Consider the following 25,939-nt stretch of genomic DNA (forward strand, 5'->3'; position numbering starts at 1 on the left):
GATCAGCTCCACATCAATGTCAATTGAAATAAACATATCAATATAGATTGAACAAAATAAGCAAACTTAAGAAGTCACACTGGGAAATTGTGAAAGGCGTTATCAGAGTATTAGCATGTACAGGTAGAACGATTGATAGATTAATTCAATTTATAAGCAGGAGATGTACTAATAATAATAAAAGCTACAGCTACAGCTAAAAGTAGCCACAGCATGCTTTCATTTCAAAATACTTTTTTTTCTCTTCAATGACATGGTATTACTAAACGATGGTTCTTTTAGCATAGAGTCAAACTTTGTTGGAGGGCACTTGAACGCATCACTTCGTTCTGTCCTATAGGTATTTGTGTATGCTGCAGTGTCACTGATACACCGATGTTATATCAGTGAACTTCCACGGGAGAATTCAGCAGTGTGTGTTTGTGCAGTGGCCTCTCAAGAATGATCACGGGATAAGTTAGTTTAGTCATTTCTAAATAAATCGAGATTGCACAGCTCTTCCTACACACTGGGCTTGTGTGTCTGGAAAACTGCGAGCATATGACACAGCATGCGGCAACTCTTGTGATCACTACACCGCCTCATATTCTCATATAAATGTGTAATGATATTGTAAGTATGACATAAGAAACGCAGAATATTTTTAAGGGAGTTGATTGGAGGTTATATTCACAATGATGTGGTTGAAAGCGCATCGCACTACTGGTGCTGCATTACATCTGCAGCAGGTGAGGTTAGACAGTGAATTATATATGGGACTTTTATTATCTAAGAGAGTCAAAGGAAATTTAAAAAAAAACTTCTACAATGTGACAAACTTGCAAATATGTATAAGTATGAAAGTATATCTGCATGAATTTTATACATATGTAAATTCTGTTATACCAATAAAGCAGTTTCAATTTAAAATGATTCACATTTGAAAATATCCCTACATTTACTTGAAGACTAAATACAGTTTTAAAGACACATGACAAGTCATAGCTCTGCACCAGAAATAAACTGTTGACCAGACATGAGTATTCACAATCCATAGAGAACACTGCCCCCGGTGGTCAGTGACTGTACTTCTCTGTGAGATGGTACCATGTTTCTTTTTCCTTTTTTGGTTATTTTGGATGAATCCAGAACTGTTTCTCATATAAGTTCTTATTCCCAGGAACAGTGCTGTTTGATGCTCCCAAAATGATCATTAAAAAATGTCTTCTATCATTTATGATCAAGCTTATAGAGGAGATGAAATTAATAGCCACAAAATAGTTGAACAAGTCGTATGTTTGAAATTTGAAATGACATCATGCACTTTATAAATGGAAGCATCCACTCAAGTCATAATTCAGTCATATGTCACGGGCTGACTTTGACCAGGCCTGACTGTCACTGTTAGAGTTTCGCAAATTACACAGCATATAGCCTCGGGTTTGTTCTCTGCAGTGGTTCAAATCTCTTTTATATGTATAATATTTATATTAGGCATATAGCAGAAGCAATGTAGCTTTGGGTCTTTATATTAATGTTATTTGAACTGAGATTTTAATGAAATTGGTGTTATACACCGGGAATGTATGAATATTTAAATGTTGTACACAGATAATAAAATTAAAACGTTTAGTCCTTGACTGTACAAACCCAACTGCAGGCCTGCTTCTGTTAATATTCTGTCATTGCACACAAACACATAGTATTGGTTTAAATCATTATGAACTATATGCAGTGCGAGAAGTAAAAGGCAACTGCTCAACAGAAGTAATGCTTTACCATATGTATTGAATGTTGGTTGTAGTGTCAATCCAAATATTTATCCAACAGAGTCATAGCAGAATAACAGTAAAACCTTGTACAACATTAATAACTGTGCACACCATAATTTACTAAAAATTCACATCCATATCTAACAACTTCAGACGCACACGGCCAATATAATGAACTCAGCTAATCAAGTTTTATTTTCACCTTGGAATGTCATATAATTAAAGTTTTGCTGCTCTTGTATGGAGACATGTGATGTCATTGGCAGAAATCGTTTGCTGCACAGGGTAATTGTCTTATTGTTATCTTGCGCACACAACATAAGAAAATATCACCTGTTGGGATTAAAGTTCTATGTACATCTCAAATACTTCTAGGATTTGGAAGGAGGAATGGCTTCACAGCAGACAATTATCAATGGAACCTCTAACCAGGCTCACACCATGATGATAAAACATTTTTTTAGAGGGGATTTAATGAGAATAAATATGTTTGGGCTATAAGGTAATTATATTGTGTGAACATGTTTCTAAGTTATCAAAGGAACTTCTAACAATGGGCAACCAACATAATAATAATAATAAAAAATTAAGAGATTGTATAAGCTTAGTTAATTAAGTAATTATCTTGTGCAAACAAGTTTATATCTTATACGCACAAGATATTTATGGTGTGGGAACAACTTGTTATCTTGCATGCACAAGACTAAATAAATATCACCTGCAGGGATTTAGGGCCTCTGCGTGTCTCTAATACTAAGATTAGAAAGGAGTAAATGGCTTCACAGCAGGAACTTTTCAAAGAACTTCTAAGCAGGCTCCTACCTTAATATAAAAATAATTAAGAGTTGATTTCATGAGATTTAAAAAGTTTGGGCCACAAGGTAGTTATCTTATACAAACAAGATAAGTATTGTCTGTGAACAAGTTATTATCTTGTGCACACAATATATATATATATTAAAAAAAAGACCTGTCAGGACCATAGGGCCTCCACACAGAGATTTGAAGGGAGTGAATGGCTTCTCAATGGGAACTTATCAAAGGAACTTTTGACCTGGCACCAGCATAAGGGGGGGAAAAAAAATACATTTTAAGAGTTGATTTCATGAGATTAAATAAGTTTTGGCCACAAGGTAAAATATCTAGTAAGCTCTACATATTAGTTGTCTGGGAACAACTTATTATCTTGTGCACACAAGATAAAAAATGACCTGTTGGTACTTCAAGGCTTCTGTACATCTCAAACGAAGGAGTAAATTGGCCTCTCAGTCAGAACTTATGAAAGAACTTCTGACAAGGATTGATTTTATAAGATTAAATAAGTTAGGGCCACATGAGTAATCATCCTATGTGCATATTTGTTGTTTGGAAACAAGTTATAAAAAATAACATCTGTCAGGCCTCACGCCTCAAACACTTGTTAGATTTAGGAGATTTAGGAGTAAATGGTCTCTCACCAGAGTGAACCTCTGACCAGGCTCCCACCGTAATATAAAAATGTAATTCTAAGAGGTGATCTCATTAGAATAGACAGTTTGGACTCCATGAGCCTCATGGACCTCATGGCACATTGTTTTCTTTGTGAACACTGAGTGCGACTGCTCGTCCTCAGCCAGCGTGTCGCTCCTCCATCATGGAGACACGTTCGGTGAGTGAATGAACGACTAAATAATTGCCTGTGTGTGTTCCCCGGCATCTTCCCTCAGACAGTTGACTCTTGGCTGAGCTGATAAGTCCCTGTTTACTCCGCCGCCTGCTGCCGCTGCCGCTGAGCTCATTGTGCGGAGTGATCTGCTAGGGACTACACCCAGCCGCTGCCTCACTGCCCTCCCTGGCTTTCTTTGCTGCCCCAGCCTTGACGTCGCTGAGCGTCGGAGTGTGGCTTTAGATTGGAGACTCTAAATTCGCCTGCAGGTTTCCTCCCGATTCGGCTTCATCTTTTGGTTTTTGGCGAGCTGCCTTCCTCCTCAGCTGTAGGGATCCCTTTTTTAAAAAAAACACATAGCACCAGTTTCTTGAACATGTCTTGGCAAAGCTACGTGGAAAACCTGATGGCCGATGGCAGCTGTCAGGATAGCGCCATTGTTGGGTATACGGACGCCAAATATGTTTGGGCAGCACATGCCGGTGGTACTTTCAACAATATCACGGTAAGAGCGGGTGAAACGGAAAGATCGGAGTGGAAGGGCGGTTCTGCTCGGATGTTGTTGTTGTGAATCACCCACGCAGACGCTCACCAGAATAAACGGCTCTAAAAACCCGTTATCTCGCAGCCTCTAAATGATTAGCATGCTAACAGCACCGCGCTAGCGAGCGGGGCTAGCAGCTAGCGGATCGGTGGCCCTGCCGCGGCTATTTCCTGCTAAGGAAACGCTGCGGGATTAGACCGCGTGTGGAATCAGAGGAGACTCCGCTCATTGTGGCGTGCATGTACCATGGAGACACAAAAGCCGAACGCCCTTCGGAAATGTTAGCACGCTGCTAAATGAACCGGGCGCTAATGTAAGAGCAGCTAGCAGACGGTGTGCGACTGGAGGGAGCGTGCATGCTTTTGTGTGCTCGGCCGCTTTGATTAGAAAGCATTAAGCTGCAGGTTTACCGGCTCACTGTGGTCAGCTTACCACGATCCTGCCTCACTGTACCTCGCAGATACTAATACACATGTGATATTTGATGACATTATGCTTTTGTTAATCTACCGAAAAGGACGTCACTTTACCTCCGCTCCTTCCTACAGGCTTGTATTATTGTCTGGGCTGTATTATTGTGTGGGTCGCGCCTGTAATCGTGGTGATTTTATTCACAAACCTCTCTTAGTTTTCATATGGAACACTGGTACAAGGGTAACTAATGTTTAGAATAGAGCTGCAGCTTACACTTATTTTAAATGATAAACCAATCCGATTATTTTTGCAATAATAATAAACAATATTACAGACCAATGGTGCAAAACATGTACATATTTATTTTACTGTCATCATCTTTCTAAAAGGTGTTAATATAAATGTGAGTTTTGAAGTCTGGCCTAATGTTTGCAGTATTTGCATATTGCAAAGAATTTGGACAGATTGCACAGTTATACCACTTTAATCTATGTTGCACATTTAGGAAAACATCCTTGTATATAGTAGGTTTTTTTTGGTTTATAGTATTTCTGATTTATATAATTTACTGTAGATTCTGTTTCTATTCTGATTTTTATTTCTTAATACATTTCCTCCTCTATTGCTGTGTCAATTTTGAATTTCCTCTTCGGAGGATCAATAAAGGTACTCATCCCCATTATCATCTCTGCATAGTCTGACTAAACGGTATGTTGCTATTACAGCGTGGCTACCACAATCAAGTTTTTTTTATTTATACCTTACTAATCAACCAGTGGTACCAAACAAGACAAAAAATAAAAACAGAGCCAGCACAAAAAAAGGAAACTAAGGAAAGACAGGATACAAATGATAAGCATCTCATATTTTAGAAATAAACAAAAGTGGGCTGGTGATCATTTAAACTTTAGTTGAATGGTTCCATCTGTTGTTAAATTATTTGATCAAGTTTAGTCATTTTCAGCATGACATTAGTCTTTAATGTGTGGAGCAACAGCTACTGGAAATGATTTATTAAGTAATTATTATTTTTTGCTTTTATATCTTAGGCTTAGGGGGTTAGGGTTCAGGTAACATATGTCTTTTCTTTTGAACATTCCGTTTTTGTTTAGATTTTTGGGGGCCTTTATTGATAGGACACCGTAAGTGTAAAATTAGGAGAGAGAGAGAGTGCAGACGTGCAGCAAAGTGCCGTCTTGGAACCGAGCCTGTGGCCGCTGCAGCAGGACTCAAGCCTTCACAGATCTCCTCTGTTTACATTCATTTATATACGCAATGATATTGTATATTTCCATACTAGGATGTTTTATGCTAGTCATGTACCTTAAGGCATATTTATTTAAAATCAGTTTGACATTTCCCCGATCCTGTGGTTTTGTGTGTTTTTCAGTCTCAAGAAATTGACATCCTTATCGGTAAGGACAGGGAGACCTTTTACACCAGCGGTCTCACTCTGGGCTCAAAGAAATGTTCAGTCCTCAGAGACAGCCTCCATGATGATGGGGACTGGACAATGGACATCAGGACAAAGAGCCAAGGAGGAGAGCCTACATATAACGTCTCTGTGGGAAAAGCTGGAAAAGGTAAGAGTCTGCTTCCTAAATGCTTCTATTCATTTCAGCTATTACAATGCTCCCTTCATAGTTTAAGATCTCATATTGTTTTATGTTGTGAAAGTGTCATGTCAGTATCAGAGCTTCTTCCATACAGTTTTGTGACTTGAAGAAGTGCTGACTGAATATCACAGGCCCATTTGACCAAATTTACAACATTTCTTCTCCTGTTGATTTTTGCCAGACTGATATATGTATCCATTATATAGTTGTAACAATCATTTGTAAACGTGATATCTGCAAATATCTTTGCAGATATCGCAGTATCTAACATTTTACATTCTGCATGCAAATATTTGCCATTTTTGTTTGAGAAATTACTTGGAAAATAAAGGTATTGCAAGAATTATTATTCTTTATTAACAGAAAATTAATTAGCATTGATTTTGATAACTGAATAATTGTTTTGTTAAAAAAATCTAAAGCTTTAAAGAAAGCCATGCATTTATATGAAATGTTGATGCTTTTCAATGTTCTGCATGACTAGCTTTGGATTTTTGGACTGCTGATCGGACAAAATGAACGATGGATGCACAGGGCATTTTCACAGTTTTTAGCAGATTAATCAACAATGAAAATGTTTACAGTTGCAGCCCTATTGCTGAATAATTATGTGTTGATAATTACAATGAAATTGTAGTTGAAATATGTACATTTACATAATAGTTAGATTTTTTATTATAAACCTCATGTAAGCCATGGTATTGCCGACCCTGTCCGTTTGCCTTTGTGGTCCTCACTGTCCGACATTGCTCCAGTGTTTCTCACATATTCACAAGATTTATCTGGCTCTGCCATTGAAAGCCTTTGATAATTGGCTACAATCAAGCATTGTATTCACAAACTATTTTTGTGTATACATTTTCCCACAGCTACCACAAATCTGACTCTGTTTTCATCAGCCTTCATTATGGTATCTGGGGAAAATGACCTAAGTGTGCTTCCTAATTCTAAGCGGGAAACACAGATTTCAATCAATTGCACTTTACACTTTCCTTTCACTTTCCAAACATTGCTCCTTTTTCTGTTTTCTCCTGCTCGCTCCTCACCCTCCTGCTGTGCATGTTGAGCTTTTCGGTGAAAGATGTTACTAAAGTAAATTTGTACCAAACGTGCAGCGAGATGCTTCAGTCTCTTCACACAGCTGTGTGTTGCACCATAGTCTCTTGCATGCATCTTAATAGTCATGTCCTGCTTTAGCAGAATGAACCAGTGTCTGTTTGAGAGTTGAACCCCCAACAACACATTTTCTTTGCAAAATCAGGACCAGGACTTTGTGGGGAAATTAAGTTATTTACTCAAGATTATTTCCCATTTAAGAAACACTTTTTCAACACTGAATCATTTGCTGTCCAAGCTGCAGCATCTCATTGTGTCAGTTGGTAACAATTATAGTCGCAAAGAGAAGTGTGCAGACAGTTGGCACTGTATGACACACAGTTAAATATCCCTGCACTGCACACTCCTGGTGAGGATCTTTCTTACTTGGAATGCCGTTACCCTTTTTTCTTTTCTTAACTGTCCCTTTTTTCTGTTTCTTCTCTTTCAGTTTTGGTTCTTGTAATGGGCAAAGAAGGGGTCCATGGAGGCGGATTGAATAAGAAGGCTTTCTCAATGGCAAAATACTTGAGGGATTCAGGGTTTTAATGTTTTCGAGCTCACTTAGATAAAAACGAGGGACAAAAAAGAAGAGAAAATAAATAATTGCTGTTAAGATTTCTCCTGCAAGCAGTCAAATGTCTTGGAAACTTTTAATAGCAATGAAGAGTGGTAAGATACTGTGTCACCTTTGTCCCCCCCCCCCCTGCATTCTGTAGGGGGGGAGACTCTTCAATTTTGTTCATTTCTCTTTTTTTCCCCTGTGTGCTCCAGTATTGGTTTTTGTCATGGGGAAGGAGGTGGTCCATGGTGGAAATCTTAACATGAAAGCACATGCAATGGCTGAGTACCTGAGGAAATCTGGATATTAAGCAACCTCTCCACCCATCCATCAACTTAGCAGCTCACCCCCACTCAACCGCATTGTGTCGACACTACTCCGAGGATTAGATGGCATACAAAGTTACTTCCTCCGCAGTTTACTTTTATATACTCCCCACCCTGTAGCTTTTTTTTCCTTCTTTTGTTTTTTTTAAAGGAAAAAAAAACCTACTCCACTTTAACATTGTACTTCTCATGTTCTTGCAAAAAAAGATTGCAAAGTGTAATAAAAATGTTAAATTTGAATTTGCCTTGCATAACATTTACTTAGCAACTGGCTTATAATCCAAGGGGAAGTACATATGTAATGGTGCATAGTTTTTTTTGCGCATTACTAAAATATGCCATTTTTTCCATCAGCATGTGGGCATTTAAAAGTTGCATGCATACCCCTCTGTAGCATTCAGATCCAAGCCCTATCTTCTCTCTGTCCCAGCTTAATATTCCAGCCAAAACCATCTTCTCATCTGCCTCTTCATCTTCAAGTTTTCACAGCCTCTGCTAAAGAAACAACAAATTTCCTCTGACAAAGTCCTGTATGTGTGTACTGACTCGCCACCGTCAGGCGCAGCTTCCTTTACCCTCCATCACATGCTTTCGCTGTTGTACCTGAATGTGGTCTTAAAAGTTAATGGTGTGGTGTTGGGCTGTTATTTGAGTGAAGTGTATAAGGTCAGCATTGCTGAGGTCTCAAAGATATTGTCAAGACGCTTCCACACATCCTGGAGTCTCAGTGGACATTCCACCTCTGTGACAGCTCCGACGTTTGTCAGTCAGCTCCTGCTCTTTGTAAATTTCGCTGTAAATCACAAAACACACTCATGTCAGTTTTTTTCTCCCCCTCCCCTTTGGACCAATTGTCAGTTTAAGAGGATTATCAGAATTGCTTCATCTTTTCTCTGATGTATGATTGTTGGCATCACCTGTTGACTGTAAATCATTGATGACTTCAGATGACTGTGTAAAACATTTACTGCTTCTTTAGACTTCAACACTACACTAGCTTCTCATCACTAATTGATTTGTTGCTAACATGTCCATTAACCAATAAAACAACAATGTCATTTTACTACAGTATGAATGCATTTTGACTGTAAAACAAGGCTGTTGGGCTCCAGCACCTTGGAATTATTTGCCTTGTGCTTTAGTCATCAAAGGTGTATTCACAAAATGTCATAGTATGGTACTTAGAATATATTTAAAAGAAAAAAATGCTGTGTACACTAAACATATTGAAAATGGTGTTGGTTGGAATAAGAGCATTTGTAAGTTGTCTTGTGAAAATTTTCTGAGAATAACTGTGTATTCTGTGCCATAAAAATTGATCTGATCCGTTGCTACTATGAGTTGGATTTTTAACTGCTGCCCCAGCAAGAAGTAACTTTTAATGGCACTTTCCTAAGGGATATTTTGGCATCAGTAATCTCCAGACTTTGTGGAATATGTACAGAATTAAACGACAGAAAAAAAACTGTTTGCAATTTTTGTCTTTTTGTTTCTGAAAGGAAATTCCTTCTGCCACAAAATCTGCTATTTCAAATGCCATGAATTGATGAGATGTCTTGTTTACAGACAGATCAAATAAAAGTTATTCCAACCAGTTTATGCCATCATGTCCCGTCTGTTGCTTCTTCAGTACAAATGTGTATATAGACTAATTCTTCAATGTTTATGGATGAAGTCAGTAATTCTATTCAATTGTGTGATTTAATGTCTAACAGATATCATCTAATTGAATAATTTTAAGAGTGAGAGGACAAAGATTTTTCTCCCTGTGGTTCCGACTGTTAATGGAGAAATAAAAAAGGTTTGAATAATATGTGGCTGCACAGCATGAGCTTCTGATAACAAGCCCACCAGTGGGTTGCTGCTATTTGATGCATTTGAAATCCATACCACGCTGAAGTTACTCTCTCATTGCTCTATGTAAGAAAATGCAAAAAATTGATACCTAATTGATTTTGATGGAAATGTAGGCATCCAGTAGATTTTAGAACAAGTTACCAAAAAAGCAGCACACAAAGACCAACATAAAACAAACATACATCTAAATGTATGTGCAAAATAGTGTGAGCAGCCAGGGGAAGTCACTGCTTTTTAAATTTTTACCAAACCAGGTTCAGATAAAAAAAACCATAATACCCAAACTTGTCAAATCTGGACTAGATTGTCCCAGAGAAGATTAAAATTGTTTTAAATACATTTTTGGATTTGTGAGAAAATGTATATATATATCTGTTTATTCCACTGTCAGGCCCTGTCAGGTGCATTACATGTATTATGAACACAATTGATACAATAAATTAATTGTCAATGTGTTTTTTGTACTCTAGTACTGTAAATTAAAGGTAGATGTCACAGTGTGTTCACAGTATGTGTACATTTATCATCCTGTTAGGCCTGAAGAAGAAACATATACACCAAGAGCATGCATAGAATATCTTAAAATCTTACAGGCAAACACGTCAGGGTCAAATAAGCCTGATTAGAACAGCATGAAATGTTAGGTGCATGCAACACTGTTCTGAGTGCTACATTAGTTTTAGCCATGTAGCTTGCTAAGCCCCACCCTTACCAGCTCATCTGGTAACACCTGCTGCAGTTGAGTGCTTGATTGGTGTAATTAGGAGCAGACCTCATGTGTCCAGTCTTGAAAAGTGAGAGCGCAGAGAAAAGCTGAACATTCACCTCAGACCTGTGCATGCTTCTGGTCCTTTGTTTCTGATGGCGTGGAGCAGGGGCAGTAAGATTTTGTTCTGTTTAGGCCTTTTTGTGGTTGCTAGTTCATTTTGCAGTTGTAGCCCTCTGACGAGGCTTAAGGCACTGGATAAATTAAAAGAAAACTCGATGATTAGCCAAGGAAGTGGTCTGCACCATGGACGACTCCTCATTGGGCAAAACTCGCTGGAAGGTGCAAAAGTCAGTGGAATCTGGACCTCAAAGGACCTGCTGGATTTGAATGCTGATTACCAAGATGACATTGGTGTGTATTAAGTTCTGCATAAAATTCTGTGTAAATTACCTTTCATTACTTTTAATTGATTGTAACCTTGAAGGCTTTTAATTCAATTTGTCTGAAATTGTTGAAACATTAAAATAACAGCATTATTTTTTTTTTTAAAGGTTGGGCAGAGCCCAAACGAGCTAAAGGACAAGGTGACGACTCCTCAAGGCCAAAGCCAGCTGATGCAGCGGTGGAACAACTCCTTAAACTGGAACCAAAGGTTGAATGTACAGGAGACTCCATGAAGCTTCAAATCCAAGATGCTGCCTCTACTCCTGGATCCCTATTCTTTGTGGACCGAGGTAAGTGTTTGGTTTAATAGTGGTGATAAATTTACAGCAATAATCGATTTCATTATTATATGCTGAGCCTTTAATGTATTTTCTCTTCTGTCTAATATAATCTCTCAGGAAGTAACCAGTCTCCACTTCCCCTGTCCAAGTTGCCGCAAAGCTGTGGTTACACAATCAGGTCAACAAGGAGAGATTTTGTCTTGGTTGCACCCTATGATGGTTGCTTTGTTGCTCATGAGGTGCGATACTTTCCAAAAGCACTTTACTCGAAGTACATTTGCATTTGTCTAACTTCTTTTAAATTTCAGGAGGACAGCTATGTTCTCCCCTTGCGTTGGTGGGGGTTACCGGTGAGGATGTCATGCCCTTTGATGAGACCGTCTGCACCTAACCCTCCGATGGTCACCTGCCACACTGAGGGCATGGTTGTGAAAACTGAATGGATGATCTCTGTTGCTAAAATTAAAGTAAACTGTAAGTTGTTTTCACTGAGTATTCAACATAATATCTAAAGCTCAGTCAACACCTATCTGTTGCATTGCATGATATAGTGTCAAATGTGTACCCCTTGTATTGTGTGTGCTTGCTTCCTGCCATCAAAATGACATGGCATGTGTGCTTTTCATGCTCTCACACAGCAAAGCTGCATTTGTGTTGGATTAATATACTGGCTCAGCTGCCTCAATGTTCTAATTTTCAAAAGTGGCTTCATCTCCACCATTCAGATTCAGCAACTATTGTTTAAAACATCTATAGGAGTAGAAGCAATGGGCGCAAATGTTGTAGTTGCTGGTGTTGGCTCTGAATCGCCCCAAAGCAGAATTGGAAACCAGGCTTAAATTAGGTATTGAAATATGATTAACTTGGTTGGAGAGGAAGACTTTTAAAACTTTGTGTCTGACTGTAATTTTACATCACAGTGAATGATGTCTGGGAGCCTCTGATGAGGGCCTCAGCCAAATGTGGGTTCAGCGTAGTTGTACATCCAGATGGTGTGGTCATCTCTGTTCGCTATTCACCTTGCCTGAAGGAAAAGGTACCGTACAAATGTTTTTCGAAGAAATGCATTTGCAAATACAATTAAACTGTGTTGTAACCAACTATTTATTTTTAAGGATGGTCTATACACCCTGGAACTGGCTGGAGATGGAGAAACCAAAATTTCCTGCCCATCACTGTCTGAAGCTGAACCCACAAAAAGCCCACCAAATGATCCAGAACCACAAACTGAAATGCCAAGCAAAGGGGTACATCACTTCACCCCATCTCATAATTCTGGTTCACCTCTTGATCAAACCTTTCCTCAGAAGCCAGAGGTACCTGCCAAAAAACCAAATGAGAGGCCAAAGGTTATTGCTCCACCTCAAATGCCATACTATCCTTCGTACCCAAATTTCTTCTACCCTTATCCAGATATTAAACCTGTAACTACTGCACAGCCACCGTCCTCTCCTTTAACCAAGACCACTGAAGTGCAGTCCACACAAACTGTCCTCCCATCAAAACTGCCAATGGCCCCTGAAGGACAAATGCCCCAGCAATTCCATCCTTTTTATGTCTGGCCATCTCAACCTGAACAAGTGCCTGTTGAAAAAGAGACTCAAGTAGATTCTCCAGCCACACAACCACCTAATGGCAAAGTAGAAGACCTTTTTTATCCATACTACTTTAAACCCCCTAATGCCATTCCCGTACCAACACCTGAACCATATATAACTACATCTCCCCCGGCTATCCAAAGTACGAAAGGCCATAGACAACCGATTTACTACCCTTTTCCATATAAACCGAAACCACCTATGCAGTCACCAGTAACTAAACCAGCAGCAGATAAACTCCCTGAATATCTCCTTCCAAATAACCACCCATCTGGACCTCCTCAGAAACCTCAAGAACCACCTTCAAGCAAACCTGAGAACCAAGAATATAACCCACAACCGGTACCCCCAGTTTCTCAGGAACCTCATGGACAAATGTACCAGCCGTTCTACCAATACCCATTTTACCCTCCATTATGGTCTCAAGGCCCTTACCAGCCACCAATGCCACCCACAAAGCAAACCCCTACCCTGGCTCCAAATGGCCAAGTAAAGCCTCTTAGCCCATTGAACCCTGAGACATCTAAACCCCAAATCCCTGGGAATGTGTCTCCCAGTAAACTACCTTCAGCTCCACAGAGCAAAGCGCCATCACAACCTAAAGCTCCTGCAGGCAAAGTCCAACAGTACCTCTATCCCTACTTCTACCAACCAAAGCCTGAAAAACAACCAGATGAGAAGCCACAACCATCTGAGGAACCAGGTGCTGAAAAACCTGCCCCAATCGAACCCCCTCCAGCTGTCAGCCCTTCAGAAGGCAGAGTGTATTACCCATTTAACCTTTATTACCCCCAGCAGCCTCAGCCAATAACATTACCCCCTGTTACCTTCACACAGACACCACCACCTAACAATGAACCTAGTAATGGTGGTAAAGTCCCCCAAGGTCCACAACCAGGCTCTCCATATATGCCTCCTTTCTACTGCCCTCAATTTTGCCCATCTGGAATTTCTAATTGCTGCCCACAAATTGCTTTTCATCAACACCTGCATCATTTTGTTCCAGCTGGACCTGGCAGTGAAAATGTTCCTCCAGTCTATCCAGCACAGCAATTTCTCTCTTCATTGGGATATTCTGGGCTTGGCAATGGATTGGCTGATCCCTCTCCAGAGGAAACAATGGCAACAACAACAACACCTGCTGTAACTACTGAATCTTCCACACCTGAGAATGAACAACTGCCATATCTCCTGCCACCAGATGGCAACAATGCTGCGCCTGTTCTCAGTATACCTGAAAATCAGATCCCAACCTACCCTTATTTTGTACCCAATCTATATCTACCACAAAGCCAGTCAGCAGTTAATTACAATGCTCCAGGTAATGGGCATGCAATTCCATATTATCTACAGCCCCCAGAGTCGCAAATGAGCCAAATACTACCTGGAGACATGAAGAATCTGTCTTGGCCTGATTTTATGTCTTTTGTTGCTCAATATCAACAAGGGCTTTTGGCAAACCAGCAAAATGAGCCCAGAGCCAGTGAACTACAGCCATCTAATGTGGAACCCAGTGATTCTGAAGAGCCAATGCAAGCTAAATTCAAAAGTGTAGCTGATCGCTTTCTTGTCCGGCACCCCATGCTTCAAGATGCAGAGGCACCTATAAACTCCTCACAACAATTTGTTAGTGCCTTTAAGAAATCTACCAACAGTGATCAGATAATTCAACCCAATTCTCAATCAAAGAGTTATGTGCTGCTACAGCAGGGTCCACCAGGTCGGGAGCCTACCAGTTACAGTGAAGAGCTTCTTGCTGACGCAACCGTCCAGTCACAAAATCTTAAACCCCATCAGAATTTGAATCCCCTACAGGACAACCCCCATAACCACCCATTTGTCTCTGCAAAGGATGGCTCTCATTTTGCACCTTTGCCCAAGAACTCTTTCAATACAGCACAAATAAATCCTGAATTATTAGAAAAAATGTGGAAACTGAGTAGACCTCTGGGCTACGACGAAGGGATTCCAGCCAATGTTCCTGGAGAGGAATTTCAAAGATGGCGCTCAGCAGCTGACCAAAGGGTGCGTTGAGTCTTTTTTATTTAACTTTTTAAACCAGTTTGTTTTTTTAAATCTAATAAACTTGTCTCCTTACAGGACTGAACCTATGCACCAAGAGAGGTGAAGAACATCAGAATCAGAAACTAGTTGTATTCAATTTGAATAAATGATTGAAACAATACCTGAGCTTGTGCTTTTTAAAAAAAAAAAAATTCAAAAGATTTGAATTTGTTTTTGTCCGATTTGCATTTTGGTAAAAGTGAGAAGTTGATGTAAATTGATTATCACTGTAGTTAATCTCTTTTTGGCATTGGTGGTAAAAAGGGTTATTTGTGTTTAGCTTTTCTCCATTTCAAAGTTGTTTTACTCAGTACTTGTTGGCATGAGGGATGTATCTGCTTTTTAGACCTAAAAGGTGCATTGACCTTGTTTAACTAATTTGTCTTGCTTGTTTTGTCTTACCCAGAACTGATGCTTAATGAACATTGACCCAGAGAGTACACATTGGATACAAGTCCTATTCATTCATCAGTGGCCTTGAATTCAATCCAAAATCATTGTGCTCTTAATATTCCAAGGTTACTTTTTTGCTTATGCATACAAGATTATTTAAAGGTTTTTGAAACACTTTTAGCCTCTATACCTCTAACTCATCCACCTTTAAAACTGAAAAATACTAAACAGCTAAAATGGTAAAAATAAAACAGTCGACCGCTGAGTCCCGTTTCACTAAAGTGATTAAGCTTTCCAATTTCATGTCAACTATAAAAATGGGGACATTTTGGAGCTATATAGGCTGGTGTTATGGATGTTTTCTGGAAGCTGGTAAAAGCAGAACTCATGCAGTGGCTGATGTCTTATGCAGAAGAGTTTAAAGTAGACCTGATGCATTCTGGAGACCAGAAGGTGGAACAATATACATACACAGTAACATGAGCAATGCCCCCCCCAAGTCTGAAGATGTCTCCCACAGCATCCATTCATATCATCCTCTACTTGCATCACTCAGCATTTAAGTTTGCATTTTTAAAAATTGTTTTTCAACATGAGCTGTAGCAGTATTTGCAGAAATGTCAATAGGTTCGCAGGAATGTCCCTGGCATGGGCAAACATGATCAGCAAACAAGACTGTTTTGCAATCAGCATCAAAGACATGTCATGAATGATTGAGTGCATTCCGGTACCAGTTTGTTCATTGAAATCTCCGTATAGAGATCTTCGACGGGTCCTCATCGGACCTGTAGAAAGCCTCACATGACCTCTCACGAATCCTTCATTGACTGTGTGTTTCGTTTCATTGATGAGAAAAATTATGCGATCACAATGACACAATAACACAATAATGTTGGAGTTTGTGGATTTATTCAGAATGAAATGCAAATCTCTATCATTTTCGTGTTTTGCAATACATTACGCTCTCTCGACAATTTTGATTATTCTTGGTTTGTAGGAAACATATTTTGTAACATCAACCTACCACGGTACATTTTTCTGCATCAATTAAAGTTACACTAGCACCAATGCAGCTGAAGAAAGAAAAGATGGAGAGTCTGTGGGACCTGTTCAACTGAAATATCTAACCCTTCCTGGACATGCTGGCACAAGAAGAAGAGGAGCTGCAGGGGTGCCGACTACTGCAGCAGCAGATGCAACAGCTACATCTCTCTTAAACATAGCAACAGGGACCTCTCCACTGCTGTATTCTGAGTTTGATTCAGAGTCTGCAGCTGGAGCAAGATCACCAGCTGGAGCAGGATCTGCAGCAGCTGCAACAGGTGCAGCAGCATCAACCACTGCAGGGACCACAGGTACAATTTCTTCTGACTCTGCTGACTCTGCTGACAGAAGGCCACTCTGATGAGGGTCATGGAGGGAGGTCAGCTTGTGGTGTTTCAGACCGTGCTTGTGTGACAGGCTGTCTGCAAGTACAACTGGAGGTACAGCCACAGTGTTGTTGGCATCTACTGGCATCTGAAAAATTGTGTTACATCAACACAGTGAAAGATTGTAAAATCCAGGGCTTATTTTTGCTCACAATAAATTAATAAATAAACAGCATTTTACCATGGGAGCAGGGAACATTCTGCAGTCCACATTGTGAACGGCTTTGAAACCTTTGGCATAACAAATTCCACGTTCCTGTGAGAGAAAAACAAATGTTCTGTTTCATTTTCATTCAATGTTCATAACTAAACTTAACTTCAAATGTGTAATTGTTCGTTCCCATAATAATTAAGTGAACTTCTGAAATGGGTCGTTCTCACTGAAGACTTGATTGCTTTGTGTACTTACAGCCATGGGGTCATTCAGAGGCGTGCAGGCTGTGCCAGTGCAATTAGCCTCAACCACAACATATTCTACTGAATAGTGTGGCACACCGGCCAAAACCTGAAACAAGGTTTTGGGAATATTGCTTTACTGACAAACATTAATAAAATGTGCAGGAACGTTACAACATTAAAATTCGTTTAATTCATCTGAACAGAGCCCACCTGTGACGACATCCTTCCAACCTCCATGATGGTGTAAGTCACGTTCATAGTATTGTTATTAAAGGTCGCCAGTGAGGCCTGCACAAAGTCCAGCGCTGAAGTGTCGTTCAGAGGGAGGAGGGAGTAACAGTGCAGGCACAGGTCCTCTCTTGATTCTGAGCAAAAAGACACATGCAGGGTTTATTATGATGAGGGTTGAGGATGGAGGATGTCCCACCTTGTAAAACCATGAGACAAACTGTGATTTGAAAATACAGGCCACACAAATACAATTTAATTATGATTGATTGACACTGATGTCCTCTGTATGTGTGTGGCTTCATAGTGATCAGAAAGTTATACCGTCTGTTTTACACTTGAATGCAGTCACAGTCAGAACTCCTGCAACTTTCCTCAGCACCACATCACAGTCTCCTTCCACGGCCTGAATTGGAAACAGATGACCAGAGAACGCTAATCAGTCCTATTTTCTATTCTCATTCATTTATGTTGTGAAAAATCATTATCATCATTAGATCTGGTCGAATTTGTGAAGCGTTGGAGCGCAGACTCACAGTCAACACTTTGGGTCGGACTGTGCAGTTGGCAAGAGGTGTGGGGTCCAACACATGACAGTTTGTCTCCAGCAGGTCAATTTCAAGGAAGTATGTGTCGTCTCCATTAGCCTGAGGACAGAAAAAACAAAACACAGTTTTTTGCACATGTCAAACATCAACTGTTGAAAGAAAGGAAGAAAGAAATATATATATATTTAAGCTTGTGATTTTTTGTGGAACAGTCATAATTCAGTTCAAACCTCAATCTACTGTTTTATGTGACCCTATTGTCCAGTGGTATATGGAGGAATGTATGGAGAGTATTTTTGCAATGTCACACAAATATTGCTTGCATGTTTTTGCCTGTAACTAGACCACATCTGCCCTCTGACTTACCCCAGGTTGGATCTTGACATCCTCGATCCTGTTCAGTGCATACTTGTAGCCGTGAGCGTGCTGGCCATTGAGGTAATCCTGGGCGACCATCGCAGCCTCCTCCACCTCAGGGGAGTCGCACAGAGGCCGCAGCACCTTCACCTGAGCCCACGTCCCCACCAGAAGTCCCAGAACCACAGCGAAGCCCAGCAGATTCATGTCTGCGAGAGATGCAAGAGGTATCAGAGCAGTGGAGCAGAGAGAGGAAAGGAGAGGAAAATACTCATGCAGTCTGTGCTGTATATATCCTGCACTTTAAACAGAAAACAGAGCCAAGTTAAATACAATGATCATCCCTCCTGACGACGCGTGGGTTGTACTCTGTTTTAGGACTGCTGCCAAAACAAATGACAGTTAGGTAAGTCTATCATTGAAGTTCAAATCAGTGCTTATTCACTGTGTTTTTTCATCCTGATACATCTGCAAACATCTCCTCTGTCTTTTCACAGCTGTCCCCACATCTGAGAGGAATGTTCCGTGAATTAAAATATCATAGAAATACACGTGACGGACTTCACTTCCAAACAGCCGTACTGTGTCACCAGCTGTTGCTCTCCACAGAGGTCAATGAGAGTGATCAGCCACAGAGCAGGGCCCCACTATCAGCAGGGACTCAGTGACTTGCTCAACGACAGTTCTGCAGAGAGGATGTTTGCCAAGGGGGGCACAGCAGAGGGTCATGGACACACACTGCTGCAGCACATGTTTACTCTTTATTGGACTGTCTGCACAATACACTGGTGTCACTCCAGGCCATAACCACGATACAAAGAGGCTCTGATATATGATCTTATATAGAAAAACCATCAAAAACAGAGGTTAGCCGCAAGGTACTTACCAAGGATCCCCATGTTATATCAATTTTGTTTTTGTCTTTATCTTTTTTCCCTTTGTTTATTTTTGTCGTAGCTTTTTCACCTGACCATGTTCCTCCTTAGAATTCCTTTAGATAGATAGATAGATTACTTTATTCATCCCCGGAGGGAAATTAAGTCGTCATAGCAGCTCGTGTATCAGAACACAACAAAACACAATACAATAGAACAAAACAAAACATTGAGGTAGAAAGAACAAAAACAGAAACACAAGATGAATAGGCAGACAAGTAGTGCAGTGGCAATATGATGGTAATAGTAATTATGATATGATGGTAATGTTATTGTTACACAGTATATAAGAATAGTAGTACAGTATATATATATATATATATATATATATATATATATATATATATAGTATACAATATAACATAATATATATTTATATAGATAGTACTTATACCAATATAATAGCAGTATATAGTAATAATGGCAGCAACAGTATATTTATGGCCTTTACTGAATATATGGAAGTTACATCCCTTGATGGGTAATAAAGCATTGAGACACCTAAAGTGGACATGCAACACTGACATGGGGAAACAAATGTCTACTATTGTCCTGGTTAATAGTGCTCTGTGGTTCTGCAGGGACTTCAAAATAATAAACTGGACATCATAAGAAAATATGACATTCCTCAATTGATAATTTTGGTCTTATGTGCATGAAAAACCAAATGGCATTGCTGAGAGTGAACAGGAAAAATCAAAAATATATTTATTTGATATATTTCTCATCTTGTTGTGATTGATTTAATTATTTACCTTGGTTAAGATCTGAGTTTCTGATTTATTTCTTTTCTTTGTTCTTTTGAAATATTAAGTACGTCATGTGTTTTCTAAGATGCTTAGTATAAGTATAAGGGTTAGTATTATTATTATTAGTAGTAGTATAAGGATTAGTATTGTTATTAGTATTAGCATAAGTGTAAGGGTAAGTATTAGTATTAGGGTTAGTATTATTATTGGTAGCAGTATTTGTATAAGGATTAGTACAAGTGTTAGTATTGGTATTAGTATTAGCATAAGTATAAGGGCTAGTATTAGTATAAGGGTTAGTATAAGGGTTATTAGTGGTATAAGTAGTAGTATCAGGGTTATTATTATTCGTAGTATTTGTATAAGGATTAGTATAAGGGTTATTATTGGTATAAGTAGTAGTATCAGGGTTATTATTATTATTATTAGTAGTAGTAGTAGTTCCTCTGACCTGAACCACAGACTGTATATGACCTGAACCCATCGTTCTCAGTGAAATGTGATTGGTCGGCTGCAGGATGACGCATTATACCCGCGACACTGAGAAACAGTGCATTGTGTACATGCTGAGCGCTGAGCTTCAGGTGAAGCGGGCACATATGAGCGAAGAAGAAGCAGGTTCATTCTCCTGGCCGTAAACATGGAGGAGGCTCACCAGAGAACATTTCCTCTTTGTCCGCGGAGTCGCAGAGACAAACCGAGGCGGTGACGGTGAGACTGAGCTTCGTGCGTTTTGTCAGTAAACATTAGCTGAGCTAGCTGCTGTAGCGAGGACACTGTGACTGACTGCTGCTAACACGTGTCGAGAAGATCCACAAACCATGAGAGGTCTGTGACAGGCTGAGGTTTAATAACTGAGCTGTGTGTGAGACACTGATGTACTCCACTATAGTCAACGTTTGGATACAGGTCTCATTTCTAATCTAACACATGTGTGGAAACGCCACTTACTAAATCACTCTGCACATATAAAACTACAGGGATGTATACTTTTCAAGAATCAGTTAAATTACAGGGATGTGCAAATACTTCATTTCAATTTCAGTCAATCTACAGGGATATAAAATCCTTAATTTCAAGTTACAGTAAAACTACAGGGATATAAAAAAAATACTTTATCTAAAGTAACAGTAAAACTATAGGGATACAAAATACTTAATTTCAAGTAACAGTAAAACTACAGGGATATACAATCCTTCATTTTAAGTCACAGTGAAACAATGGTGATATAAAATCCTTAATTTCAAGTAACAGTTAAACTAGAGGTATTTAAAAATTCATTTCAGATGGATCCACTGCTCCATCTGCTGCAGGCCTTGTGTTCTCTTTTTCTCTGACGTTCGTTCTAATGATTGTGGCTGAAGCCAACTACAGTGGAAAATATCTCACAGTACAATACTCAAGTAATTATACTCAGTTACATTGTACTTGTCTAGTTAACTGCTGTATTTCACAATGAAAGCTGAGCACTGAATGTAACAACACATCTGTTCTTTACTGCAGCAGGTGTTCAGACTGCTGAGTACAGAGAAAACTTAGTGGAGTATGAAGGGAAAGTTAATCTTGGAACAGTCAGTGGACCATGGCCTTGAAACTGAGCATCTCTTTGTCGCAAAGGACACAAAATAAAACTCAGATTCAGCTCTGCCACCTATGATACCCACACCTCCATGTTCTCATGTGACCCCTCTTCACTATCCCCTAGATGCACCGAACACAGAGCCACAGGAGCAAAGCCAAGTACCTCAAGAGACGGAAGGGTTTCATGTCTTCAGTCAAGGGAGTTTCTCATCTGTCCAGACGGGCCAAGAGACGCTTGTTTTTTAAAGTACAGCTCTGGATGTGGAGGAAGCGGAGAGAGAAATGCCGTTTTGGGATTTTCAGAGCAAAGAGAAGAGCTTGTGGGATCAGCTGTGGACCCTGCTTTAACTCAAAGGATCAGTCACAGAAAAATAAAAGTAGACTTCCAATGTACCACACAGTAAACTCAGACAATTCTCGAGACAGGACTTCAGCTGCAGTGTCTCCACTTGCTTGTGATACTGAAGCTTCAGAGGAGACGCTCAGAGGGCAGAACTGTCCGCTGAAGCCACATGAACCAGTCAGTCTGTCAGAAACTTTAATCGCTTCCAGCTCTTTTCAGAACCGGCTCACAGACATGAATGTTCCTGGAGGTCCATTCACTCTAACTGCGTCATCTCAAAGAAGAGAGACCTCTGGACGGTGTTGTGTAATTGCAGAGCCTTCAAAACACTCTCGCACAGTCAAACCCCTGCTGAGGACAGAGGCATGTGAGGGGATGATGAGGTGCACATCAGGACAATGTACCAGTGTTACTCCAGGTCAGGACAAGGCTTCAAACACACATTCTGATGAGAGAATCACCTGTCAAAAGTCGTCTCAAACCAATGTCAGCCTTAAAGCACTGACGAACGACCTACATGGTACTTTTTTAATCACTTTTATCATTTTTTTTAACCTTCACTTTTAAGTTTTTGGTTTTTGTTTTCACAGCTGTTTGAGATTACAGAGTGTTTCCATGTTTCTCCAGAGTTCCTCGATGAGTTTTACAGAATATATGGAAGTTTCATTCCACTACAGAAGAGCGACGTGTTGAGACACCTGAAGAGGAAGTTTAACACAGATTTCAGGGACAGGTAAATCTCTCATAATTCTACATCTTAAAGAGACAGGAGCTAAAACCCAGTGTTTCAGACAGAGGCTCAAAAGAGGAGCTGCTGAACATTAGAGCATGTAAACCTGTTCATGTTTTCCCATCCCTGCAGGAAATATGTTGTCTTCTCGGAGGTTACCAAATACAGAAGTGTGATCGTTCAGAAACCCGTTCCCTCCTTCCAGGTGGTCTACAACAAACACACACTGACACTGGAAGATTTGTCGACCCTGGCAGATCAGAACTGGCTCAATGACCAGGTTAGAATCCAACACTAAAATATGTCATTTACCTGCGAGTGGTCAAACCTTTGCTTTTAATATATAATTATGTATTCTTGTTTCTGCTTCAGGTCATGAACATGTATGGGGAATTGATTGTGGAATCTGCCCACCACAAGGTAATCTAATGATATGTAGATGCTAGAAGGTTTCTTTTTTTTTCAAATCAGGTGGCTGTTATGTACTTACCAGGGTTATTAAAATATCTCTTATAAGCTTATTTACTTGTAGTTAGATAAACAGACCGCTACTAGGGGGAAATGTTTTACCTGGCTCAGTCCCAAGTCAATAAAACAATATGCACGTCTGAAGATGACTTATTAACATGTTATATACTGCTTAGATTTTTTTAATTAAACATATTTTAGAAATCATATTTTATTATTTGTATTATTATTACTTCTTTTTAACTCTATTTTAACTATGCAGCACGTACAGAACCTTAACACAGTACAAATTGTGCATATTTATGTTTTTCTGGTTTATCTGCCATCAAAAACACGTGAACCTGTATAAACATGAACTCAGTTTGTTTTATAATTGTACTTTTGTAACCTTAATCTGTCTCCGCTCACAGGTCCATTTTCTCAACAGCTTCTTCCACCGACAGCTCATGACTAAAGGATATGATGGTGTTAAGAGATGGACAAAGCAGGTCAGGTCTAATGTGATCATTTCTCAGTGTTGGTGATGTAGATTAAAACCAAACAAGAACGGCACTAAGCAGAGCACATACCTCCGCCCAGGCCCAACAGTCTCCTTAAATTCATGCTGCACCAAATTACACACTCTCATATCAGTTCCCTAAATGTGCCTGATTTTTATTATCAATATCCATTAATTATTCTCTGGGATCTGCACCAAACTTGAATGGGTTCTTCCCTAAAATTTTGGAAATCCATTCATTTCTTTTGTGTAATCTTGCTTACAAACAAATAAACAAGAAGACAGGGATGAAAACATGATAGTCTTCACGGAGATAATCATACATTAAGTCTTCATGAAGAGTTAATGAAGAGTAAAAAATAGAGAATGAATGGATTTAACTCTTTTCTGTCTTTTTCACAGGTGGATTTGTTTTCTAAGTGTTTGCTCTTGGTGCCGATCCACCTGGAGGTTCACTGGTGTCTGGTGACTGCTGACTTTGTCAAAAAGAGAATCTGCCTTTATGACTCTCAAGGGAATGCACTCCAGAAGGTTGCAAGGGTAATTTCACATGGTTTTCTTTGTCCCTCTAACAATATACATGAACATTTGAGCTGCTTATTTAAAGTAAAAAGTCCTTATCCATAAAAATTGTTTTTCTCTATGCTCTGCTAATAACAGAATATCCTGAAATACTTGATGGCAGAAGCAAAGGAGAAGCAGCAGACAGCTTTTGAAAATGGTTGGACAGTGTCGTTTGATGAGGTATGTAAACGTTGATGGCAGCCGAGGCCTTAAACTACGTTTCTTCTTCCTGCTGGAGATTCCCTGACATGATGTTTTGTCTCCCCCTGCTGTCCCTCACAGAACGTCCCACAACAGACCAATGAAAACGACTGTGGAGTTTTTGTCTTGGAGGTAACAGCTCTGCCTGCTTACAATTCATGACTTCATCATTGTAGTTTTTTTTTTCTCTTCACTAATGACTTGATTTTCATTTCAGTACTCCAGATGCCTTGCTCTCACAAAACCCCTGCAGTTTTCCCAGGAGGACATACCAAAGATACGTAAGAGGATCTACAAAGAGCTGTGTGACTGTAAACTCCATGAGGAGGGCTGACGAGGATCTTACAGACGTGTGCAATCATTTATCTATTGCTGATAACAATGATAATATCTGCTACTTCTAATTCAGGTTTGAAATCAGCGTTCCACAGACTCTGTGCAGGGCTTCACTACCAGCTCACAAGTTTACAGTACTATGAGTGACCCCTGCAGGTGAGAGTCACTATTGTAGGAGGTGCGCTGTTCATGCTAAACCATGATATATGATTATTGTATTTAAAAATATCGAAATTTATTCAGTAATGTTATTTAAATAAAGAAAAGCTGTTATTGTTCCTGGAGTTTACACATCTACAGTGCACCGATAGAGCCTTACTGACTTGACTGCCTGTTGAGGTGGATCTCATCTGTTTTGGTTCATGTGCGTTGAATATTTATTGTTTAAACCTTATTTGCACATTTTTAAAGTTGAAATTTGCATTGTTGACTCGTGGTTTGAGATGTTTTGCATCATGGTTTACCTATTAGTATCATGACTGAATAGAGACTGTAGAGGTATATCGTGTTTTTGAAGAAAATCATTGTTTTTGTTTGTTGCATAATGGAAATGTGAGTTTCAAATTAAAAAAGACGTTGACAAAGTTTATTCAATGTTTTCATCTTATGGAATGTGCTGTATACTCTGCAGTCCATATAATTGATTGATTTATATATATTTTATATATATTTATTTATTGATAACATACAACTACAGGTTTTGTTAATCAGCACATTATGACTGTATGTTAGTGTGACCCTGAATATGGGTTTTCTTTCATATCTTTATTTAATAGTGTGGTTTTTCAGTTTGAGAGCAGGTCTTGTTGATTTCACGTTCAGCTTTGTTAATGCTTTCACTCAAAACCTTACACTCACCTGCTGGTGCTTAGATTTCAAGCTCTACAAAATTTGAATGTGAAATGAATAACTGCTCTCAATCTGACAGACCATGCACTTGAATAACGATTGGTAATAAGAACTCCACCTGAACAGTTATTAAATATTGACTACTTATAAAACAGTTCTCCAGGAAAATGTGAACATTTTAAGGCACGAGAAAAACTAGCATGGTTTTCAGTATGAGAACCAGATAATATACATTAATGTACTGTGATAAATATGGTACAAAATATAATATTCATCACCAAACACATCTGTTCACAACAGACACATTTCTATCACTGACCCCGTCAGTGCACTAGACCTACTTAAATACAGTTTCACACATAATGTATAATTATTGCAACAGTTCCTTGTCGCCATCAGGAAATCTCACTTAATCTAAAAAGA

The 25,939-nt window shown here is 39.4% G+C and overlaps 4 protein-coding genes across 7 annotated transcripts; 3 read left to right on the forward strand and 1 right to left on the reverse strand.

Moving 5' to 3' along the window:
• The first annotated feature begins 3,452 nt into the window (after positions 1-3,452).
• Positions 3,453-9,548, forward strand: LOC109639753 (profilin-2-like). 2 transcript variants are annotated; one of them, XM_020103398.2, is made up of 3 exons: positions 3,453-3,901; positions 5,745-5,937; positions 7,517-9,548. In XM_020103398.2, exons 1-3 carry the CDS (start codon positions 3,773-3,775, stop codon positions 7,612-7,614), a joined length of 420 nt encoding a protein of 139 aa, XP_019958957.1. In that variant the 5' UTR covers positions 3,453-3,772; the 3' UTR covers positions 7,615-9,548. The 2 variants fall into 2 exon arrangements, with proteins under 2 accessions (XP_019958957.1, XP_019958948.1); XM_020103389.2 differs by having other exon boundaries at positions 7,840-9,548.
• A 1,048-nt stretch (positions 9,549-10,596) lies between these two features.
• On the forward strand, positions 10,597-15,027 carry LOC109639227 (protein piccolo-like). The gene is made up of 7 exons (XM_020102596.2): positions 10,597-10,930; positions 11,071-11,253; positions 11,362-11,483; positions 11,553-11,718; positions 12,165-12,280; positions 12,360-14,867; positions 14,943-15,027. Exons 1-7 carry the CDS (start codon positions 10,672-10,674, stop codon positions 14,946-14,948), a joined length of 3,360 nt encoding a protein of 1,119 aa, XP_019958155.2. The 5' UTR covers positions 10,597-10,671; the 3' UTR covers positions 14,949-15,027.
• Positions 15,028-16,191: 1,164 nt separating this feature from the next.
• Positions 16,192-18,569, reverse strand: ahsg2 (alpha-2-HS-glycoprotein 2). The gene is made up of 7 exons (XM_020103069.2): positions 18,271-18,569; positions 17,893-18,003; positions 17,681-17,762; positions 17,339-17,493; positions 17,139-17,234; positions 16,911-16,985; positions 16,192-16,817 (listed from the first exon to the last, which is right to left on the reverse strand). Exons 1-7 carry the CDS (start codon positions 18,466-18,468, stop codon positions 16,410-16,412), a joined length of 1,125 nt encoding a protein of 374 aa, XP_019958628.1. The 5' UTR covers positions 18,469-18,569; the 3' UTR covers positions 16,192-16,409.
• Positions 18,570-20,468: 1,899 nt separating this feature from the next.
• On the forward strand, positions 20,469-25,256 carry LOC109639413 (sentrin-specific protease 5-like). 3 transcript variants are annotated; one of them, XM_020102864.2, is made up of 10 exons: positions 20,469-20,656; positions 21,651-22,389; positions 22,497-22,602; positions 22,732-22,879; positions 22,972-23,019; positions 23,478-23,555; positions 23,969-24,106; positions 24,227-24,310; positions 24,413-24,463; positions 24,549-25,256. In XM_020102864.2, exons 2-10 carry the CDS (start codon positions 21,651-21,653, stop codon positions 24,663-24,665), a joined length of 1,509 nt encoding a protein of 502 aa, XP_019958423.2. In that variant the 5' UTR covers positions 20,469-20,656; the 3' UTR covers positions 24,666-25,256. The 3 variants fall into 3 exon arrangements, with proteins under 3 accessions (XP_019958423.2, XP_069366764.1, XP_019958432.2); XM_020102873.2 differs by having other exon boundaries at positions 20,634-20,773; XM_069510663.1 differs by lacking the exon at positions 23,969-24,106 and having other exon boundaries at positions 20,474-20,656.
• The last annotated feature ends 683 nt before the right edge of the window (positions 25,257-25,939 follow it).

The sequence above is a fragment of the Paralichthys olivaceus genome, chromosome 16 (genome assembly GCF_024713975.1).
Source record: "Paralichthys olivaceus isolate ysfri-2021 chromosome 16, ASM2471397v2, whole genome shotgun sequence".
NCBI lineage: Eukaryota > Metazoa > Chordata > Actinopteri > Pleuronectiformes > Paralichthyidae > Paralichthys > Paralichthys olivaceus.